This window comes from Andrena cerasifolii, chromosome 1, assembly GCF_050908995.1.
Source record: "Andrena cerasifolii isolate SP2316 chromosome 1, iyAndCera1_principal, whole genome shotgun sequence".
Lineage (NCBI taxonomy): Eukaryota > Metazoa > Arthropoda > Insecta > Hymenoptera > Andrenidae > Andrena > Andrena cerasifolii.
Window position 1 is genome coordinate 9,840,661 of NC_135118.1, and position 23,490 is coordinate 9,864,150.

The following is a 23,490-nucleotide window of genomic DNA, read 5'->3' on the forward strand; positions in this document are numbered from 1 at the left end:
TTAACAGATCACAAACTTTAATGACACGGCGAGGAAAGCGAGTAGTAGTTCCTCCGAGGAGACTCGTCTGTCCCTGAATTGTGAGCAGCATATATTTTCCCCATACGTTTTAAAATAATGTCTATTCTTGCTTAAAAAAAACGAGGAATAGCCTTTCAACGCGAAACGTGTTTGCGCGAAATTCGATCGTTCAGTTTCACTTCTGCTCCAAACGTTGAAATCGACGTCGCTGGAAAGCTGACTCCGCGTAAAGAAGTCCGTGGCTCGTGCGCGTGCATTTTCCATCTGGTTTCCCAATTTGGTTGGAAAAATAATGTAAATAATGCATGGCTCGGATAGAGATACGTTTTTACCTTCTTCTCCCGCATTTCCGTGCTTGCGATAAGTGTTTCTGTTCTCGACCAGAGCTGCTCTTGACTCCGGGAACGCGAGGGGAGCTCGATCCGAACGTTGTTCACCCTTTCGCTACCGAAACAATCTCCACCAGAATCGAGTGTTCTCTTTGTTGATGTGGTGCGTTAACTTGTAAGATTAAAAGCTCACCTTGACAAGTTGCGAAAGAAATGGTAATCGACCGTTTAGATTAAACTAAGCGATGTTGAAGAGTACAGAGGAACGCGTGAGTAAAGTGTACATACACGGAGAAGATACACTGGATCGCGTACACATGCACTCGGTCACATGCAGCTGTCACGCATGATTGTGAAATTAAGAATCTCTACGTAACATCGAGTCACTCTAGCGACAACACAACAAAGGGGGCTGGGGTGGAAATGACAGTGTTCAGTAGCGAGAGGGTCGAGAAACATGGAAGTCGTGGCGGCGTTGGTGGAGGGCTGCGCGCCTCCGGTAAAGAGAGGAACCACGAACGCCTTTAACCTTTTCGAAAACTCAATCGCGGACGTCTCGAAATCGTAACGGCGTTCGGGGGGGAACAAAGGCCGCGCTCCGTTCGCCAAAGAGCAATCGAAGGGTTAGCAGTGCGAGCGGGGCGCAGCAGAGGGGTGGATGTAAGGGGAGAAGCGGGTGGGGGGCGAGGGAAAAATAAGAAACATAGATACAAAACGAGGAGGGAGACTCCGCGCCGGTAGAAAAAGAGGAAGGAGGAAAAGAAGAAGCAGAGAAGAAGAAGAAGGGAACCGACGATCGGCAGCAGGGGTTGGAGCAAAAGGGCGGTCGGGGAGCTGAAAATATGAGATCCGCTCCGGTGGAGGGACCACCTAGCCAGCCTCCGGTCCTTTCCGCGGCGTCTCCCTCCTCCGCGCAGCTTATCCCCACCGTCGCGACACTCTCCTCTGAAAGCTGCGACCGCTGTGGGTGGTGGGGGCGCCGGGCGGCGGCGGATTGGGCGAACGGTGGGCAGGCCGTCCCCTTCCACGCGGCCGAGGCTCCGCCCAATCCCCTCTAGCGGTCGTGCACCTCCTCCAGACATCGCATCGGTTGTTCGGTAGCTCTTAGTTTCAGGTTAGGAGCCTGCTAGGACGGGTCTCGTACTCTCTCCGTTGCTGAGGTAGCCAGAGGAATCAAGGCGAGAGGCGAGGGAGAAAAGCGGAGGGGCCAGTGAAGTGTGACCGCGTGCAGTGCGTCGTTGGCCGGTTTTTCCGCGCGAGTGTGGGTGTGATGCCGCCGCCAGAGCCGCCGGAAGCCTGATTCGTCCGTCCACGAATCCCGAGATTCGGAGCAGCTGGTGTTGTGTGACCTCTCCTGACCGCGAGGACCCCCGCGCGCGCACGAGTCGATGACTCTGGTGAACACGGCGAAGACGCTGACGTGACGCGATTTCGTGTGCCCGTGGGCCGCGTGTGTGGTGCGACGACGGGTCGTGTGTGTGTCCGGGACAGTGTCCGGGACTAAGGAACAGGAAGAGGCGGTAGCGACGGGCCCGCCGGCCGAGGCGTGCGCCCCAGGAGGCGTCGGCGGCGCCGGCACGCGAAGGGGAACAGTTTTGGGCCCGGCGGAGAAGCTCGAAGCCGTCAAAGTGGCTTCGTCACTGGGCCTCCAGGGGCCTTCAGCGCCGATCGGGGCCCAGCTACTGGCTACTGGCAGCTCGGAGGATGCAACGGCTGTGTACCACGCGAACCTGCTAGCCAGCAGCAACGCGTCCGTGCTCCAACAGCCCGTTCTAGCCAGCCTGAACACGCCGGCATTGGCCAGCATGCAGGCCTCTGCGGAGGCCAACTCGCTGGACATTCAGGCCATGCAGTCCATGGACTGGCTGTTCAAGAAGGAGCGCATATACCTGCTCGCCCAGTTCTGGCAACAGGTAAGTGGCCCTTCCTGTGCTCTCTATCTATCCATCCTCACGATTACGTGGACAGTGAGTTCGAAGTGAGTTCGGTTGATTCGCCAGCACCCTGCGCCCTCGCTTCGTCACCCCACGCGAGGGAAACTGTGATCCTCCAGCGGGAGTACCCGGTTATATCGCGGACACTTGTAGCTTCGTGGCCTGCTGCAGTGCGGACAACGCTGGCTGTGTGACTGTGATTAGGGGTTCAAGTGGCCGTGAGAGGGATTTCGGTGCGTAGATCGATTTGCGAACTGTGGCCAGCCGTTAGATCTCCATCGTGATCGCTTTTGTCTGCGGGGAACTGACGGTCCCGGGTGATAGGTAGTGACGTTTTCGGGGTCGTACGTGATACGCGCGGAATCGCGAAATGAGCTCCCGAGGGCCACCACGAGTGGCGACCTGCCGCGATTTCCTCAGCCTTTCGGTCGGAGTAATTGCTGGCCAGGTTCTCGGCCACTTGGCCGACCTCGAGTTTCAACGAGGGTGCGAGGGTGGCGAAGTTTCCCCGACATTTGCTGTTTGGAGGATAGTTGGGCGATTTAGGGGATGGCCCGACCGACTTGCGGCAAAGTGGCCCACATAGAGTAGCTGACAACCATCTCCCACGGTGATTGACAACGATTCTCTTCGCGTCGATTCGTGTAGAATTTTGCGAAAGAAGCTGCTTGTGCGTTTAGGCAACCTCTGGTCGTTCGATTTCAAGTCTTCTTTCATCGACAAGTCCCTGAATATGCGAAATCCTCAGCTTTTCGTGGGCAAGTTCCGAACTCTTGTGATTAAATTGCGAAGTGACAGGCACCGATTGTCATCGACAAAAGCTTCTTAAGTAGTTTCGTGTATCTCAAAGGATGCACGCGCAGGTGTGCTTTCGAAGACTGTCAGATTTTATCGGCTCGTAATTACTAGCTCGTCTGTGAGTATTCTTCCGTGTCAGTGTTGTGGAGAATCTTAACCTAAGTTGACATATTTCGCAGTTCCACCCATTACCTACAAATGCCCCCTAATTTTGCATATCTTTGACAAGTCGAATAGTCACCTTCCTCGAGGATAAACATTTCAGAATTACATTACGTTCGCCGTTGCGGCAGGTGTTTTTTCCTCAGGGATCGTAAACAGTACTCCGGTTTAATCAATTTTCAAATATCCCTGATCCCGACACGCTTTGTATCCGCGGATCAGAAAATGCCATCTGAAACTGACAGGCCAGCACGTGTTCCAGCGTCTCCCAGCATTCCGCTGTTTCACGTGAAACGCAATGCCGCGGTCCCGTTTACAACTTAATAAAAGCATATTCGCAATCCGTTCGCGGAAGAACTGTTTATAATCAACAAAGTGTACCCCGAGCCGCTCCAATTCCTTCGGAGCATAATTTATTTACCAAATAGCATTGCTTAATTGTTTCACAGAACTCGCGGAGGGGAACTCGAACCCACAGATTCTGCAACGTCTCTATCGATTGCACTCGCATAAAGCACATCCCGCTCTCCTCAAAGCAGCAGGGAAACGTTTTAAAGTTCGGCGGCTTGATCCAGGTCTCTCGTTTGTAAGTGGTCAAAGTGGTTTCCTGTCGCAGTTACAGAAATACGCCGAGAGAAAACTGTTCGATCACATTTGATCCTGAAATTCTCACGCGGATCTTGCGGTACCTATCTGTCGCGAGTACGTTGCCGCTTGACTGGCTGTTTTCGATAAAATACGGCCGCTTAATAACTCGTGCCGGAACGAGATTATGACCTGACCGGGGGTTGGGACTATTAATACCGCATAGTTTCATAATTATGTCTATTGATTAGGCCGGGGAGGGGGGCGGGTTAATGACGCCGGAACCCGTAGCCGGAGCGCAGGTCGGAGCGGTTCGTCGCAACGAATTTCCGCCGTTTTAAACGTCGCCGCCCGGGACCCTTGGTTTCGGGTGGAAGTTTCGCTGGCGAATTTGTGAAACGCGGCGTCGATTATTGGCAAAGCCTGTCGTCACGTCCCCTTTCCCGACTTAATTCACTCGGACGTAATCGCAACAGACGCGAGGCGCGGAAAGGTCGTCGTAGTGAGAGGATCGATGAAGCGGTATAACCCGCTGACACGTTTCGAACGGAAAGTGAAAACGCCGAAAGCCAATCGACTGACGCATATCCGTCGTTCGTCGGGCAATAAGGTCTCGATCTCACGCGTGGATCGCGCGTCGTTCGCGAAAACGTCGATGGGAAACGGAACAGGCTATATTGTTATATGGGGAATGAGACGTCGGGTAGGTTAAGTAAGTGCTTGAACATTCTTTTGCGGAGAACTGCAGGTTAGTCGGAAAATTCAGGACTTCTGTGTTAAAAGGTTGGCGATCCTGTGTGTCAATTATCGGGCGAAGCTTATGTTAGAACCCCCGCAATGGTCATATCTTCTTCGGTGACGTCGGGGTAGGAACACCATAATATAGCGTAGACGTCGAGAAGCTCGTTGTTGAATTGTTCACTGTCGAGTAAGCGTGACTGGTCACGCAAAATTCTGGATGTGCGAAATGATAGTACAGTCTTTCCAACGATGGGAACATCGTCTTGCGGAGAACTGAGTTTTGTAGCAAAATCAAGGAAATTTTATTGTAATTGAATACGTATCAGTGATCAGGTAAAATCTCGAGTTTTTAAAGTAACAAGAAACATGCCGCGGGGTGACATGAACGTCGTTTCGCATTCAGGTACAATTTATTAGCAAAGTCAAGGAAATCTGTGTTAAATCGTCGGTGATCGAAGCTGCGTAAATGGTCAGACAACTTTTTAAACTTAACACGACTATGTACTCGCTCCAGTGACCCTATTTTAGAAGCACTCTGATTTTATAGCGAAGTCAAGAATATCGTTGGCAAAATTGTGAGCGGTAGAGTTTGCGCAAATCTTCAGAGAAAATTGGAGAATTTCAATGGACATTGTTTTCTGAAACGAAAGTAGCGTGTCACGGTAATTGCGGTAGGTAGGTACAAATAGCAAAGAAAATCTAGTAACTCTGTGTGCAATCGGTATGCTTGTAAATTAGTTTAGAGATTAGGTGGAATTTTAATTTTTCGAAATCTTAATGTCAGACGTAGAAATTTTATAACATGGTCGTTTCTTGCACTTAGAGTTATAAGGAAAGATCTACGAAGGGTCTGAAAACAAGTCTTTGACTGATAGCGGGAAATAGTATCGTTTTGCGAAACACTAAAATATAACAGACTTTCAAAAAATCTTTATCTGTATTACGTGTAATAGAACCTAGTCTTCCCAGAAAATCATCTACATTATGATTGATAACAAAATTCATATTTATAGGCAGGTAAACGTCTGTTTTATAAAAATAACAGCTGATCTCTACCAAGAAAGAAAAAATGCGAATTTGTCAAAAGTTGCACGAGCTAAGTATGAAAATTGTACACCCAATCGACATCTTTGATCGTACCAGTTTCACTCCAGTCAACAGATTTTTCAAATTACTCGCTGATGCCAGTGAGATGCCTGTCGAATTCCAATAATTTGTCGATTGTCGTAGACGGTACGCATTCTGTGGCTCGTCAACGATCGCCAAGCAATTGTCTGACCAAAAATAAGCGCCGAGTTGGCAGGCTTGAAAACAGGTGCACCGTACAGTCGATCAACGGCGATTCCGGAATCGACGGGCTCGTTAAGAAATTCCTCGTCTGTCCGTCCGTTCATCCGTCAGTCAGGCAAAAATATGCCCGTCTCCCAAGATTGATTTACGTCGGGAGCCGAAAGCGAGGTCGCGCCAGACGTTTCCCGATTTTTAAAAGGAGCCCTCCCCGCCAATACCGACGTATCGCGGCTGAATAATGATCCACCTCGGAGCGCTCGATGGGGATCACTCGCAAGGATAATTTTTTAATCAGATTCCAAGGGAGGCGGACGTTCGAGCGGGCCGAAAATCCAAAGTCGGGGAGACAGTGTCGCGCGTCCGGTCGCATTTCCACGGAGCGATCGTGCGCGTGGAACGAGACCACGAAGCGTACTCCCAATTAGGAGCGTGTCGACCGTGAATGGACAAAAGTTTTGCCATGACTCGCTTCCCCTCCCGACACCGTGCATCCCTTCCCGAGCAGGACAGGCGGTAGGGGAATCCCTGACGCGGTTCCCGAGATCCCCGAGTGGCGGCGACACTTGCCGAGACGCGTTCAACGACGCCGAGAATCGTGAGTCACGCGCGCTCTGACGCGCCGGCGAGAAGAGTCGCGCGGCCACCAGCTTGCGATGGATGCTTAGATCCCTCGATCGAGTTAGTTGGCGCTTTCACGGACTTCTAGCCGGTTTTAATCGATGCGCCTGAGGGATATTTGATGGAATTCGCAGACACGCGAATTACAAACTTCCGAGGGTAGTACATGACGGTGATGTTCGAAAGGACGCGAGGCACGAGGAATGCTCCGTGTAAGCGCGCTTTATCCGCGGCTATTGTAGCGCTCAGGTTTCTCGAAAGGACGGCGAATAAGCGTAACGCTTAACGTAAACAGACTGCTAGGTCTATGGACTTGGAAGTTCCATCCAAGTTCTAGACTTGAACGGTGTAGAAGACAGAACCGTTCGCAAGTTGGAATGCAATAGGATTAGAATTTCGATTGCTTCAAAGCCGCGGGCAAAGTATGCAGAAGGTAAAGCAGCGACTTCTCTTTAAAACCTCAACAGTGATCCCAATCAGGGACAGGAACATCAGAGATATCATTCCACAAAGTAAAGTCCCTCTGAAAGACGCAGTGAACGGCAAAGAAAAGAAGTAGAGGCTAATGCTTTAGAATTACGCTTCTTCTGCGTAAAGAAATGCCAGATCTACCGTCCCGGAGCCAGAGGAACCGAGTATCGAAAGATGGTCGTAGGATAATGCTCGGGAGCGCGAAAACGGGCCAACCAGGGGGAGGGAGGGAGAAATCAGTGTACGCCACTGACATCGGAAGCTGTATCGCGCGGCGTGTCGGCCTCGAAATAGAATATAGAGGCTTATTTCGGATGCGTCGTCTCGTTAGTCTAGTCCAGGGCTGGTCTAGACCTCCCTGGTGGCGGGGTTCACCCGTTTTACGAGCCGCCAGCAGGCAGATCGCTTAGGTGGTGACTACAATCGAGCGCAGGTGCACTCAGTCGCGTGTATATTTGCCGGTTCGACCCATCGTCTTATTAAAACGCGTTACCAGCAGCGTATAATGACTGTCGAACACACCGGTCGACGGAGAGGAAAGGGGATGAGGATTAGTTCAGATAACTCATGCGTGACTGGCATTACCATCAGTTATACTGCATTCCTAATTACAACTTATAAACGTGGTATTCCACAGGAATGTTCATATTATTCGTATTAATGCGAAAGCACTTCATACCCTATTTGCTGAATTATACATTTATCGATTTCATTTGAATACCTAGCAGCCTTCTGGATCGAATTACATTTACCATCAGCAACACTTCAATGGGAACCCAACTAGAGTTAATGTTTTCGAGTGGGTAACCTTTTCGTCGCTGACAACTCCTGTCCAGCACGCGCCCTCTAGGGAAATCATTGACCTCGGATTGATAAACTCACTCCCCTAATTTGAATCACTGTACCGATCGATGCGGGCTATTCTGAAACGGAAGAAAGACCTGGCCGCGTTTCCAACGAAACCAGTCGAGACCTCGATTGTTCCTTGCGCCCGCGCCGTCACGATACAACCGGGCGGGTTATTAATTTTCGCGGCCGTTATTTCTGAAATCGGCGGTTTAACTGCCGGCGGAGTCGGCGAGCTCGCCCGCCAAACAGTGATTCACCCACACTCTAAATATATCGGGATACACGCATCGCGAAACGCGGGTCTCGTGCGGGCCTTAATGAGCGTTTCCGAGAATTTCTGTGGCCAGTTCATCGGAAGGGAGGAGGGAAACGACAATTCCCCTCGAATCTGCACACTAAGCCAAACCTCTAGAACCTGTTAGGACCTACCAAAGTAAACATTTCGGTGGGCTTTAAACGTCAGAATTTTCGCTACTTTTTCACCTGCCCCGAAGAGTCCGCCGCAAGTTTCGAAATCTCCCGCGTCCACGCACATGACGCTGAGCGGGTTAATTACTTGGCACCGTCCCCTTAAATATCCCTTTCCACCGGCTCACCTCGTGGGGGTGTAAACTCGAGGGTCACTCGCCACCGTGTCGTTAATTTCTACGCAGCAATCGCAAACTAGCGCGCGCGCGCGGGAGCGTGCAACAGATGCACACGCTAGCCACGCGAACGTTCCAGGATTCGGAAATATTTGCCAGCCATCCGTCCCACCCCTGTTACAGTGCTCTGTGTGCGTGGACGGGGCTATTGTAGTGTGGAAAATCCGCTTTTGTCCAGATCAGCTTCGTGCTTTTTCATGTTCGCTTTTCTTTTTCTAGGAATAAGTTCATACATTGTACAACTGCCAGCAAATTTCTGCAAACGTTACGTCAGTCTCAGAAATTTTCTTCGAAACAATTCGCATTGACATGTAAAATAATGCATGTTGCAAATTATAGGTACCTACGGGAAGATATGGGCATATGTGATTGGTTCACGTGCCTGACGTAATTAAAGAAGTACTTATTATTAAAGACGAACTATTTAGTCAATAGCAAGGGGAAGCGAATTCCCTATAGTCTGACGCGGCAATAAATCTTACATACGACGGTAACGTTACCTCTCTCCAGAACCGTGCAGATACATTATTTTGTAAACTGTGTCGAATAAAAGTTGTCAAAATTGTCCAAGTATCTGCAAAGGTGTAAAAACGTCGCATCAATTTTATTCAGGATTTGTCATGCACCCCGAATACCAGAAATCTAAAGACAGAATCGTTTCACGACTGTTATACACATGGTGGAAAAAATTATACCTGTTACGATATTAGTGATACAGTTTTATCAAACTCTTTTTAGTCGAGTTACCGAAACAGTTCACATATATGTACATATATTTTTTATGTACATAGTTGTTAGAGGAATCACCGTGCATAATACAGTACTACCGTAAACTAGGGTGTAAACTTAAAATTATTCTCTAAGTTAAATAATTTTTCCACAATTAATTTTCTGACTTTACAATAGTTGTTAAATTAATTCAGTAATATCATTTTCCTCTAGCTCCTCCTGGATCTAAAACTGTGCATATGGTATACCGTAAACTGGGGCGACTTTGCACCCCGGCGGGGTGACTTTGCCCGCTTTTTTTTACTCTGACTGAAAAATTACCGTATTATGGAATTCGCTATTGTTTTTTTCGTTTGACCTTGGAGAAATTATTGCTATCGATTACAAAACGCTGTATGTTCCAATTACTTCGCAATAAAATAGAATAAAGTTTCTCCGCAAAGTGGGCAATGTCACCCCGGCGCGGGCAAAGTCACCCCAGGTTACAGTAATACAGTGTTTACTTTCAAATAATTTTTAACATTAACCCATTAATGTTAATCTTTCTTCATCGGGGGTCCGCCTAAGCTTCTACACCCTAGTGCGTACATTTATAATAACGATGGTGTGAATTATCGATTGTTCATTAATCTGGAAGTCGAGTCACCATTGATCCACGAGTATCACAGAGACGATGGTGAATTTCGGTAGCCAGAAACGGCTCGGGGTAATTGTGCGGCGCTCTCAGCGCGCAATTCACTGGTTTCTCCTTTCATTCTTCCTTTTCTCTTTTTCTCCTCCTTTTTTTTTTATAATCCTGTTCCCCCGCACGGGCGGATGAAGTTTATTGTCGTCGTAAATTTTTCCGCGGTTCGGCCTCCGATCGCTAGCATTCCCCCCACACCCTCCTGCCAGCCACCCTGCCCCCTCCCCTCCGCCCATGGTTCCGCGCCTTCGGAGACTATTCAAAGGTCGCTTGGAACAGATCCAAAATTCCGAATCGCATGGGACGACATCGCTGCGATTCCTGCGGCGATTCGAGCTTAAGTGAATCCGGAGTGAGCCGTAAACCCAGGCTAAATAAACTTCGATTTGAGGGAATGACGCCCCTCTGAGATGCGTTTCCGTTCGATTTTGATGCCTCTCTTCACTGCTGCGCGCAGCCGCGGCGCTCAAACTTGTTCGCAGGCAGGTACCTGTCTGCTCTGTCGCGATGCCTAACTCTTTACTTATCGCTCTTGGAAAGCGTCGGTGACACTTGTTTTTGTATATCTTTTATTGTGTCTGACCGACTCAACCCTAGTGTTTGGAAAGAGAAAATAAATTTACGTAAGGCTTAATGGTCATAGGCATATATATGCGTATCGTTGGAATATTGGTCCTCTCAAATCTCTTGGATTGTCCTTTGTTTGGTCCTTCGTTCTGGATATACAATTGTTCACACTAATTTTTCCCTCTTTCGTTTAATTTGTAACGAGATCCATGTTTTCTTGGTACCACTGCTTCATTTATTTCTTACATTGGCTACTAACTATAGACGGAATATATTTATAAACTTCTTAGTGTCCATTTTTATCTCCTATAATCCCCTTCTAATAATTCCTAAACGCTGCGTTTCGCCTGCGCGTTAGAAATATTGAGACGGCAGCCTCTGAGATTCTTGGAAGAGTGCAAATCTCTTGTACCCTCGAAGCTGTCAGATAAATTACTGACGATTACAATTAAATATCTTGCAATTCAGTGGTAATCTCGAATGGCCCATTAGCAGGCAAGCACCCCAGGTGGCTCAGTCATCGACGATGACCAATACCGATGACGGGCGTTGCAATGCGTCGCGAGGGTGGCACCACGTCTGCGTTCTTGCATCCCGTCGTCGTTTGTCGACGCAAGCGCGCGATGCACGCACGAATTTACGTTCGGCAGCGATCACTTCATTCGTGGTTAATTCGCAATAGTAACACAGGAGAAACGTGGAGAAAAACAGGCTACAGGTTGACGAAGACAAAAGGGAGAGGGGGTAACTTTTGTCATAACTATGGTGATATTTTTTTTTATTAATTCAGGTAAATCATCCTGCCGTTCACTGCTCCAAATAAGTAAATAATACCAATGGTGATTCTTCTGTGCCCAAGGGTATTGAGTTTCAGAATTTCCATAGCGACTTCGTAATTTTCTTATTTTTAATGCAGCGCTGATCTCTCACTCTCTGGAGGGATGCGGCGCACTTTAGTCTAATGATATTCGAATCCTTTCGAGGAAATAACCACTGTCTATCACTACGTAGCCCCTCTGGTAGCGTGGATCCGTACTCTGGATTAGTTAGAAATAGTGTTATCCATTCTTAATTCGAGGGAGACTTTCGTGAGTCTTTCTACGTGAAAATCTGGCACGTTGCTGACACGCGTCAACCGCTATGCATCCTGGACTTATTGTTATACACAGCCAGCGTCATACACCACTACCTTTTAGCACCGGCTAGCCAATATCGCGGGCATTGCGCAATCCCCATAAGGTCACTTTTCACAGTCACCCAAACACCATCAAAATTAACCCACGAGAATGACTCATAGAACTCGATCAATCGCTATGCAAGCATCCCTTTGAAGCATTCGTGCAGAAATACAACAGTTAGGTACGTCCGAACCTTCGCCGAGCGAACAGTTGCGTACCAACTTCAGTCGTAGTCCATAGTCTGCAATACATAGTCCGCGATAAACTGGATCCCACCAACCGAGCCTTTATTATTCACTCGACGTAACTCAGTTTCCGCTCGAATTCTATCATACGTACAACTTGGATTGAATGTAAACACCCAAAAACGGTACACTCAGTCGTGGCATCGTGTTGAAATCAATAATCGCGACGGCATGCGGCAGGCAGCACGCGATATTTTCCTGCCGAGAGTCCTCTCCCGTATCCATATCGCTCTCAGGCAACCTTTCCCTTTTGGGTTCCTTTCTCCGGAGTCTCTATCGAGTCTCTTTTCTCCGCGGAGCTTCTTCCGCGCCCTCCCTCGCCGCGCGTCCTCCGTCCCCTCGCGGCGCCACCTATTGTCGCTGCAGCGTTCGTTCATACGTCGAATAACAGCTATTGAAAGTCGTCGATTCATGAATAGTCATCGGTATCGCCAATTAGCGGGTCGGGATGAATATTCACGCGGTGCGACCGACCGTCTATCGTTCACCTATACGCGCTTTGTCACGCGATAACACGCTACTCGTCGTCGGTCGTCTGCGGCCAACGGCAGAAGTAAATCAGAATGACGGATTAATCGGTTCGGTTGCTCGTTCGGCTCGCGCCCGTTTCGATCGAGTAATTCACAAATGGCCGCGATGACTGCGAATAATCGCCGCGAACGGCGCACCGGCCGTTGCAGCCGACCAAATTGATTTCTCATCGTGGAATTAATTGACGAGCGACTATTAGCTCCGGTAGTTGCCGCCTCGCGCAATGTAGAGTAACCTTACGTCATTATTCTTTTGATTTGCTGCGCGCGGACGCTCGTGGACACGGAGGAGGATTAGGAGGTTAGGTTCGCCGCGGACAGCGGGGCCATGCGTGTCTCTTAGGTGGAGATCGTCCATGAGCACTGTAGATGTATTCCCTGTTTGCGTTTCGCGCGGTATAACAGCGCAAACAATTTGCAAGACAAATTAAGTTAAGCATTTGCTGGCTATAGTTACCGTGCTTTGACACTGAGCGAGGACCAAAATGTTTCGCGCACGGTCCGTGGCGTCGCTGCATGGTTACCTTTGCTGCATACAAGGGAATATCTCGAACCCGAAAATTCAAAAAATTTTTAAGCTTCGTGGAAATGTAGGGGATTCCCTCCTGACTACAACGAAATTTTTGTTTGCTGCCTAAATTCACTAGAAGGGGGTAAAATTAACCCCTGAAAATTCGGCTGTTTTCCGATTTTTTGTTATAACTCGCGAACTGTAAGAGATGGAAAAAAAGTTCCCAGACAAAAGTTACTTCTTTTAATTAGATCTATCATTTGGTAAAAAAAATTATTTTACAGTTCGCGAGTTATAGCACAAATTCGGAGAATGATCGGATTTTCAGGGGTCAATTACACCCGTTTAGAGTGAATTTGCGCAGCAAACAAAAATTGCGTGATAATCCGGAGAAAATTCCCTACATATTCACAAAGTTTCAGAATTTTTTAAATTTCCTGGGTTCGGGATTTTCCCTTGTTAGTGATTTTCTAGACAGTGATCGGGACAACGTGCATCGTCGCTGATTGGTTGCCGCGATTTGGAGCAAAAGCGGAAGTAGACAAAGAAAGAAACTGTAAAAAAGAAAGAGACAGAAATACTGATGGAAAGAGACAGAAATACTGACGTAAAAAGAGATAGAGAGAAAGAGGAATACTGATAGAACGAGATAGATAGACGTTTAGGTTATATTATTTCCTGCTTTGCTCCAAAATGGCTGTGGTTATACCGATCACTCCCTAGAGGGCCTACAGGATCACTAATCTTTGCGGAAAATATGGCAGGCCCACGAGAAGCGTTCTACTCTGAACGACTCACAAAATTCCTTCGGCAAGAACGGTTTAGACTCGCGTTTACACCTGCGGTCATGATTGAGTAAACACATTGATCTTCAAAAATGTTGTACGCCGCCACTTTTAAGTAGCCAAAGTTGACGGAAGTCCACGCGACACAGGTTGGGCAGATAAATGTAGATAATTCTTATCAAAGAAATTTTGTGTTTTTTTTTTGTCATCAAATTGGTTCGTTTTTTATCCGGCACGAAGCACAAGGGTGCGACCGTGGTGATATTGCCGACAGTTTTGGCGTATGGAATCACTATTACGCGTTAAAACAGCAGGAAGGCAGCCACAGAAAAGTCTCTTCGTGTCCTGCTTCGGAATTGTACAGTTGAATAGGTAATCGTCGAGTCCGCAATCGAATTCTCGAAACGAATGTTCGGACGGAAGAGCGTTTGATAAGCGGGCGGAAGTTGGTCGCGGGCAAACGCCCAGCTTTCCTCTCGATACCGATAACGGACGGCCGTTGAAATTTCTATCGAGTCCACTTGCCGCGGACAAATCGCCGATCTGCATAGCAATCTCTGGAGGAATTCGCGACGCTTTGATCCACCGACGCCATCTTATCGATACGCATACGATTTTCTGCCAATGCATATGGATTGGCCGCCCTGTTTGCGTTCGCGGGAACCCGTGATATTTGCTCGAGTGATTCTGTTACCCTTAGGAAGGCTGATTCTCGAGTACGAATTCTCTGGCGGTTAATATGCTCGATGGGAGAGACAAAATGAAACTCTGGTGTTCCTACGGAAATTGTTGAGTTGGTACGCCAGCCGATCCAGGAGTCTTGCAATTATTTCTATTTCGAGTGCCATACATTCTAATGTGGAGCATTTAATTGTGTATTGTAAAATCATTTGTCTGTTATTACCTACACTTAAAATAAGTGGACTTCTTCTCCACCCTGTTGCGCTTAATTTCTGGCGGGTCCCTTCTGTCGTGAAGGGGAGGTCCCGGTCTAAAAATCGTTTTTTTTAAATTTTTTTATCTTTTTTCTCGAATTTTCAACCTTCTAAAAATACGTGTTTAAACGGATTTTTTTAAAATTCGTAAAATTCCCGAAGTTATAGACATTTGAGTAGCGGTAAATGCATGGAGGCCACTCGGCGCTCACGTAAAGCTTTAAACGCGTTTTTCTCGAAACAGTGTTTTTAAAATCGGCGGAACCTATATCTGAAAAAGTTATTATCCGAATCGACTGAAACTTTTTTTAGTGTGAAGAATATACTTCAGTCTAGTGGAGGAACCACTAATCTTTTACAAATTTTGAAATTTTGTAATTTGTAAAGGCCATGAAAGGACGATAAGTATAGGGAAAAAGTGATTCTACACTTAAAGTGTCGTTATTTTCTAAAAAAAATGTCATTTTTTGTAATTTTTTCTGGTAAGTCCACTAGCGAGTTTCATGCCCTTTTATAATCTGGCATTGTTTTTTATTTCTGAGCAATGGTTTAGGTGCTACAGGTTCCACCGTTTTGTATGAATTATTTGACGCCTCGTCTTTAACGACTCCCCAGTGCCGTCTGCAATGATTAATTATAAATAAATATATATATTTATATTTTAAGACATCCTTAAATTATGTATAGCAGTTTTCCTTTAATTAATTCCTAAGAATCGCATATTTTTATGGACTCTAGACCGGAACATCCCCTTAATGAATTGTCCCTACTTGAATTACATTTTTCCCCGTGACCAATCATTGCATTGAAGAATGTCATCCTTCTTATGAAGATGCCGCGACAATTAATTCGACGTTTTAAATCTAACGGAAGAGGGGGAAAGAAAATGAAAATAAGTTTTAAAACTTATATAGAATATCACGATTTGTGGAAGTTTGTCCAGTGTATATTTTAAAAAATGAATTTTATTCAGGTATTTTTTAATAATACCTATTTCATAGCACTTGAAGATTCCTGAGTTATTTACAATATTTCTCGTTGAATATTCCCCTTTAGAGGTTTCAATGTTTCTGCTTCATTCAAATAACTAAAAAAAATCCGCCTAAACTAAATTATTCGATCACCAGAATTCTCATTTGTTCTACGAATTAAATCGCCACAGCGTGTAGTCATTCGTTCCGTGAATAGTGATTAATTTTTGGATATACGCATTTTCCTCGCGATTCCATTTGAAATGAAGAAGGTTGAAGGGTATTTCTTCGAAGCAAAGGGAACCTTTTTCTTCGTCAACCGGATCAACAAAAAGATCTCGAAAATAGATTAAAACTGCGATAAAATCACGAAACTCACGAAAACAGTATCTCCCTTACTATTAAAAGCCTGAAATGGAAGCAGGCTTAAACGCCGCGACTCTAATGACTCAAACTTCAACCGATTTGTAGAAAGAAGCAACTTTCTCAAACTCCTAACTCCGTTCAAAAGTGGATACCAAAGAAGTTAGTACGTCGAATTTCTGGAGGATCGATTCTCATCGAGAGAGTCAGACGCATCGGGGCAAGGCAGAGAAGGAAACCCGCTATCGGGAATCGAGAGTCCCCGGTCGCCTCGCTTCATGTATGTAAATTCATCCGGACGTGACGTGGCGCAAGTCTCGGTGGCCGTATGACAGCCGTCCTAAGGCCATCTGTACCAATCGACGTCCATTAAATCGGTGCTGCAGCGGCTCGTTTGCTTTTCGATTTCGCGTTCCTAGATTTCTTTTCCATGTGGCAGGCTCGCGTGCTCGCAACGTCCAGGCTCTCCTAATTATCGTGGGAGGTATCGAGAGAGGGTAGGAGTCAGACTTTAATTGACGCCTCTTTCTTGGCAGGTTCCCGATGCGACCTGACGATAAACTAGGTACGAAGGGTGAATTTGACGGCGAGGAAGATTCAAACGCCTGATGCGTTGGGGCTACAAAATTCGGCTATTTCGATTCTTTCTCGTCAGCGTACTTAGCCAGAAGTTATGTTTCCACTGATTTCCAATGCAGAGGCTCATTTGAAACGTAGAACATCAGGGGAAGAGGCACTTAGAGCTTCAGGGAATTTAAAGAATTTGGAGATTGTGAAGCGAGACAATCGGAGCAGAGAAAGAAATTATATCAATTGTAGAATTAAGGGGGGTTGCGAAAACTGATAATAGGAATATCTGCGTTGAAGTGCGGGAGACTTTCGAGGACGTCCGAATAAAAAGCTGGGGCACAAGCAAACGAAGAGATTTCTAAACCCAGAAAGATTGTAAAAAAAAGGAAGAAAAATCGTCGTGGAAGATCACATTTAAGAATTAGGTATCGAGAAGTTCTTCTTAATTGTAACACAGATCTGATAACTGCAATCACAGTGATTTAATAGAGTCTAAATGACAATTTCAAATGATTTTAACTGTTACTATTACTTTCAATTTCCATTAGTTGGTTTAATAAAAGGAACGAAGGGAAGCGACAGCGCGTTTTCTTATCGTCAGCTTCGTGCCGGTCACTGGCTCGTTAATGATGCGCTGCTGCTGATCGGTGTAATTTTCTCTTGGCCGGGGACTTTCGATCAAATTATCTTATCGGCGGTGTCCAAGCCGGTGGATTGTGTATTTACACGGCAGCCGGCTCGCGTCTGCCTGTACGGAGCATCCGTGAAAACATCCTGCGTGACATCCTCGACAATTTATTTCGGTCGTTCCGCGCGGCCGCGAGCGGGAAATAATTTTTTCCCAATGAATTCCAATAATCGTTAGCGGCGTGGCAGTCGCGCTTCGCAATAATTACAGTAATATTTCGCATAAATAAAATTTCTCCGAGATTTCACGTGTTTCCCTTCCTTTTCCTTCCCGGCGGCGAGGAACGCGAATCAACACAGAAAAACACTCCGCCGCGCACGTGTTTTTAACACCGCAATAAATCTTCTGCGCCGTAAAATATTTTTCGTCACCTCTGAAGAGCTTGCCTGGGTCTCCTGTGCCGCGTTGAATTAAAAATAAAACCGATTGCCTTCCCTTCCATTCGGTCGAACTCGACGCGATTAAAGTGCATGTGACGTCGCACGGTTCGAAGAGGGGTACACATTTTTTGTGTTATTAAGAATTTTCATATTTAACTGTCTCATTTTCACGGCTCTCGGTATCCTGCTCTCTCGACTTTAACCTTCCCGCAAAAGAATCAGTGGCGGGAAATCCGCCGAGGATTTCGAGCTTCGCGCTGTGCGGACGTAGAGCAATCGGTAGATCGGTCGGGGGGATCCTTGGATCGCTGCGCATCCAACCGAAACTCCGATTCTCTCTCTCTCTCTTTATTTTTTCTAAATTGTATCTATTGGCCGGTAGCGATTGAAAGTAATTGAATGAAGCAGCCGGTTATTTACGAACGTTTAAGCGGAGCCAACTATCTGTCCATTCATTCGGTCTTGTCCCTTCATTCATTCATCATTCACTCTCGCCGGTGTACGGCCGCTGCATGTATAGCAGTAGTAAAGGCCCATTCAATTGATCGGTGATTGTCTAAATTATAAGATTGCCATACAATGGCTCTCATCTCGACCTATTGGGGTCTCGTTCGACCGTTGCGTCACCACTTTAGGGCCGTATCGCAACCCGCGACCGCGTCAAAAGAGCACCTACGAAATCGACCGATCCTCCTAATGAGGAAGACGCGCGCGGTCGATGTATATCGATGCTCACACACGCGCGCGCCCGCTGGCCCGACGCCCCTTTCGTTGGTTAAAACGGGGGATGGTTGACATTCTGTCCGGGGGAACCCGTTCATGGAAACCACTGGCTGGCCACTGTGCGCCGGCACAGCTTAACCACCCGCTGCTAGGAAACGCAGCAATCCAGCGACACGTGGGAAATCTGGACAGCTGGATGATGGCGTGAGCCGGGAAATTGGATGATTTTCGTGGTAGGAAATAAGAGGGGCGGTAGCTACCGAGAGCTACTGAATGCTCGACGATTAACAGGAAGTAGATGACCAACATCGCTAAGCCATCGGGGAACTAGATTCGCCTTCCCCTTTGCACTTGTTCGTTAACTGCTTGAAAAGGTAGCTAGATTACTGCGAGCAAAAATCGTTTCCTATTTACCAAGTTCAATCGCATCGCGTTACGACTGACGTCGCTCTCCTGCATCTCCGGGATAAACCTCTCTTTATAGAAATTAAAAGATAATCACCTCTGTTACCGATTCGATGCGCCTAATAGGCCGCAATCCCTGACGAGACGTTCGCTAAATGGTAAGAACTGGATTGAGTCACCTGGCGGAAGACAGGCGACACGATTTCTGGAAACTGTCCTCCTCCCTCTCTGCTGGTAGTTGCTCCAGCTTCTGTGATGGACCCCGACCAGAAAGAAAAGGTAGGCTCCGATCACGGGATCCAGAATCCAGACGCGCAGTCCTGTGCTGATATACGGTGGAGCAGACGCGGGCCCGCGCGAGCTCGCGGTAATCCCCGGAAACAGGCTTAATTACAGTCGCGTCCGAAACAGGATAATGGCCGAAGCGCGAATATGGCTGTCCCGTGTCTGGCTAACTAGCGCCCGACCGGCAAATCGGTTTATCGTTTCGCCGAAAAGTTCCTTCAATTCGAGCCGAGAGTCCGTCTGCGCCGAACTTCCGTTCGCGCGCGCATTAGGAACTCACGCATTACACCTGCGGCGCCCTCTGTCGCCGAGGAAACTTGCGAAACGTTAATTAGCCTTCGGCGGACAGCGCGCGGAAATGCGTCGCGGGTGATTCAATTTGAGGCCTGGACTTGCCGTTTGGGAACGCGATTAGCCGGTTCTCTGAGAGATTTGAGAAGCCGCACTGGGAAGAATGGATCCGGACCCGCGGGAATGTACCACGGTTTTTTGGGATCCTGGCTTTTCGACTCTTTGCCCAAGGTTGGAGGTGGAGACGGCGAGGGACAGTTGTCGATGTCTGTAGTCTTTTATTCAGTGAATGAATTGACAGTGAATTATGCACACGGGGGTGGGGGGAGGGGGGTGTTTAAGTTCTCTATAATCCAGTGTAAAATCAGCTGGCCGCTGAAAGTTATTATGACGGCTAATCCCCACCGTTAGGTACATTTTTCTTGCAGTGGGAAGAATGGCCTTGAGCCACCAATTGACTTTGTCCTGAACATAGTAAGCGTATTTAACTCTCGTTTACCAGGTTGGATATTGATTACCCAACCTGCACTGCGCAGTTCTGTTCGGTTGTTGAAAAACCGCTTGGAGAAAAGCGATTATCGCGAATACGGATCGGGCGTTCCCGAGCCGATTATCGGCGACACGCGGTTTCCGGTCCGGAAAATCGGATTTCTTAGGATTATTCGGAAGGACATCGCGATACAGCGGACAATTTATCGCAATCCCCTGCAATCGCGTCACGGCAGACCGAGTTTCTTCTTTTCTAAAAAAAAAAAGAAAAATAGACAATAACAGCTGCACGTGATTCACAAACGCGCGCGCTGCCCGCGGAAATTTATTGGTGGCGTCGCGGGCATCGCTGGCAGGATTTACCGCAATCGGCAACAGTTAGCGCGCAGCGCAAAACTCTGTGGGATATCGAACTTTCGTAATCGGTACAGCCATGCGTCACAATTGTTACTTCATTTGGAACATCGTGCTCTCTGCTCTCATCCGGGCAGATATGCAGTCGGTGGCTGAACGCGCAGAAAGCTTCGCCTACATTATTCGTCCATCGTCACGCGCTGCACTGGAAATTAGGAACCTGCCTCAAATTCAGTCACCCGCTACTCAGAAGATATTTCTTAATTCTTAGAACCCCTTCCTGGTGTCCAGTGGCGGATTTAACAGGGCGGCTGATGAGCAGTTGCCCCTTAGGCCCCATCTCCAACAAAAAATTATGCAATAAATACTACGTTCCTTTCTTCGTACTATTACGCTTGGCCCGTTTTTAGTAAACTATCTCTTCGTTTTCCCGAAGAAACGGGCCCCTCAGAACGTTTGCCACCTGGGCCTTTTTCTTAAATCCGCCACTGCTGGCATCCCTCCGCTGAAACGCGCAGCTCTAAGAAACTTCGGGCCAGGGATCGAAGTATTTAATGTACTTACGTACACGGAGACGCAGAGATACGATAGATGGAGTGCCACTCGATCGTTCGACGCTCGTAATCGATCCAGAGTTACGTGGGCAAACACCACGTTCCCTATCCCGGGGCCCTGAAAAAGAAGAGAAGAGGCTGACGTGCACGTGTAACAGCACGCACCGCGCGGAATTCTCTGGGCGCACGTAAACGCTCGTAAAGCAAAGCGATCCTCGAACGCCTTGGCGTTACTCGCGTTTCTACGGTCTACTCGGCCAAGTTATCTGTGCATCGGCCGTGAATGTACGTTAAGTACGCGCCGGCATAGATGACGGGGTAATATCCACTGTTGCATACGTACGGAGGCGCTCGCGAGCGTGTAACGTGTGGTTCGACGGTGCGCCACTAGAGGCGAGTATTAAACGGATACTTGCGTACAGGCCTTAAGTAGGCTCTGGCTAGGTGTGTGCGTGGCTGCGCCGTGGCAGATTCTCTGCGGAAGCGTTGCATTGAGACCAATCGAATAGAAACTAATTTAATACAAACACACGCGCGCGCATATCGTCGTTTCTCGCGTTTCCGAGACCCCCTATCTCCTCCGTAACTTGACGCGACTTCTCGAAATGACCCGCTGGGAAGAAAAAACGACATTTTTAGGGGAACGCTGTTCAGTCCACATCTAGATCGTTCTCATTCCTTTACTCGCTGTATATTGAAAATGCGACCAATTTGCTGTTAACTGCATGGAGATTTATCGGTAACAATATATACATACGTACAATAATGCAGGGAATTTTTTGGGAGTTACTTTGGGGCAAGCAAGTAGTTGGCACAGCGCAATGTCATGCATTGTACTGAATAATTCGTAGAAATTGTAATAATCTCTAGGAATGATGAGGTTCCCTAAATTGTATTCATAGTAATTTCTTTCTAATTTTCTGGAATCGACAGTAGGTAAAGAAGGAGATTACAGAAAAACGTTGCTTTTAGTGAATAACTGCTAGATTTCGTTATTTCCTTTTGTACTGTGTATTCGAAGATATTATGTACTGATGGCGATCTTTAAACAGTCAGCGCAATATAATACAGCATACTGGCTATATAAACGAACTGTAGCAACGCGTACGTTGAAAACTGCTGCATTCTACGATGTTGATATTGAAGTAACATAGAAATTGAGGTTATGTACTGGAGGAGAAGAGGATCGCGTTAAAAAATGGCGGCAAAAGAGGATTTCAAATGTTTATCTTTAATGCATACTCTGCGCCCTGTGTCCCGCTGATTGCACAGTTAAAAATCGACGACGAACGATAGAATTTCGCAACGTTCCACCAAAAGTTTTCAAATTGTCCAATTAGTCATAAATTCAGAGCAGCGAGTCGTCACCGGAATCAAAGCATTCGAAGTGAACGCTCGGCCTCGCAACGACGCGTGTATCCCACGTCGAGCCGGTAAATCACACGGCTCGCGAAGATCCGCGAACCTTTGCGCCATCGCGCATTGCGAAACGCTTTCAATTAGTGCGCTTTCTAATTGTAACTCATCGCAATTAGAATCGACGAAATTACGCGCGCGCATCGCGCGGCTGAGCCGCCACCGCATCCGTGCGCTGACGCCAGACGCCTTGGTGAGCAAGCAGACGCGTATCTCGACCACCGTACACAACCGCGTCTGGGTTGCTTGTGTGAGGCGTGCACGCGGCGGGTGTGCGCGCACGCCGACCAACACCAGCGTGATTGCGAGCGTACGCGAATCGGTATACGGGTTATTAAGCAACGCCGTTCGCACGTTCCCCCTCCGACGGTTCCGTTTCTTTTTCGTCCTCCTCCTTCGCGTTTCCCCGTCGTTCCGCCGCGCCGTCTCCTTCTTCTTCCTGTTCTTCTTAGTAGCGCTCCGCTCAGAAGTGGTTACGGGCCGATGCAAATGCGTTCGTAAAGAGCGATGATGATAACGTTTGGGAACGAAAGAAGCGCAAGGGAACAGTGAGGCGCGGAGAAATTAGCGAGGCCTTCCGATGGGCGGACCAATAGCGGCAGGAATCTGCGACACCGTGCGCTGCTGCTTAAACTTCTCCGATTTCGAGACCCTTAGACTGTAGGTGTATTCTCCATTGTTTTCTAATTTCTTTAGTGGTTATAGATCTATGAGATTCCAATCACGTGATCTTTAAGATGCTAGGTCCACCACTGACCAACGTCGTTAACGTTCATAACCTCGCTACACCATCATTTGCGGTAACCGTATTTGACTTTCGTAGGTGTTCCATTTTACTCGAGGGCCGCAATTTTCTGAAATCACTGACTAATAATTTCACACTATCGTATCGGTATACAACAGCACTCGTAGATAGCGGTACTTCTTCCACCGCTTTAGTCCCGCGCTCGGTTCTGACACAGTGGTACCAACAATCGCTCGCTGCATTGCAACCCCGAGAAACGCTTGCTTGAGGAAAAGGATGGAGAAAGAGAGAGTAGCTGCGGGGAAACGAGCGATATGCATGCGCGATACTGTGGCCCGATATTTATACGGCCTTGCGCCGTCCGTTTCGGACGTGGACAATGAGCCACGAACCGTCTCATGGGGTCGCAACGACCGCCACGTCCTGATAAGGGATATAAGTAACACCTGAACCATGCTTCCGGTTGCGAGCTGCGAACTTCGCTGCTCTCTGCGTGGTCACCATTGCGGTACTAATTTGTAGTCGATATAAAGCGGTCGTTCGTTTGTAAAAAAAAAGGATTTCCACTTTTCCTTTTGTTCCATTCGAGATCGGGACTTTGTTTTTACGGATTTACAGCACGCTTTTCCCAATAATCCCCAAATAAATC

The 23,490-nt window shown here is 47.5% G+C and overlaps 1 protein-coding gene and 1 long non-coding RNA gene across 7 annotated transcripts in view; one reads left to right on the top strand and one right to left on the bottom strand.

The window, feature by feature from the left end:
- The window catches only part of LOC143375492 (uncharacterized), a 448,968-nt gene that overhangs the window by 62,178 nt on the left and 363,300 nt on the right, over window positions 1–23,490 (bottom strand). The gene's annotated exons all lie outside the window — the stretch shown is intronic.
- Cut (homeobox protein, cut) overlaps window positions 1–23,490 on the top strand; it is a 157,267-nt gene that overhangs the window by 5,216 nt on the left and 128,561 nt on the right. For 4 of the 6 annotated variants that reach the window (XM_076824278.1, XM_076824269.1, XM_076824238.1 and 1 more), the window contains exon 2: window positions 1,452–2,263. In XM_076824278.1, the coding sequence (XP_076680393.1) occupies window positions 2,156–2,263 (108 nt within the window). In that variant the 5' untranslated portion in view covers window positions 1,452–2,155. The remainder of the gene's footprint in view (window positions 1–1,451; window positions 2,264–23,490) is intronic. The other 2 variants (XM_076824255.1, XM_076824247.1) reach the window with 2 other exon arrangements.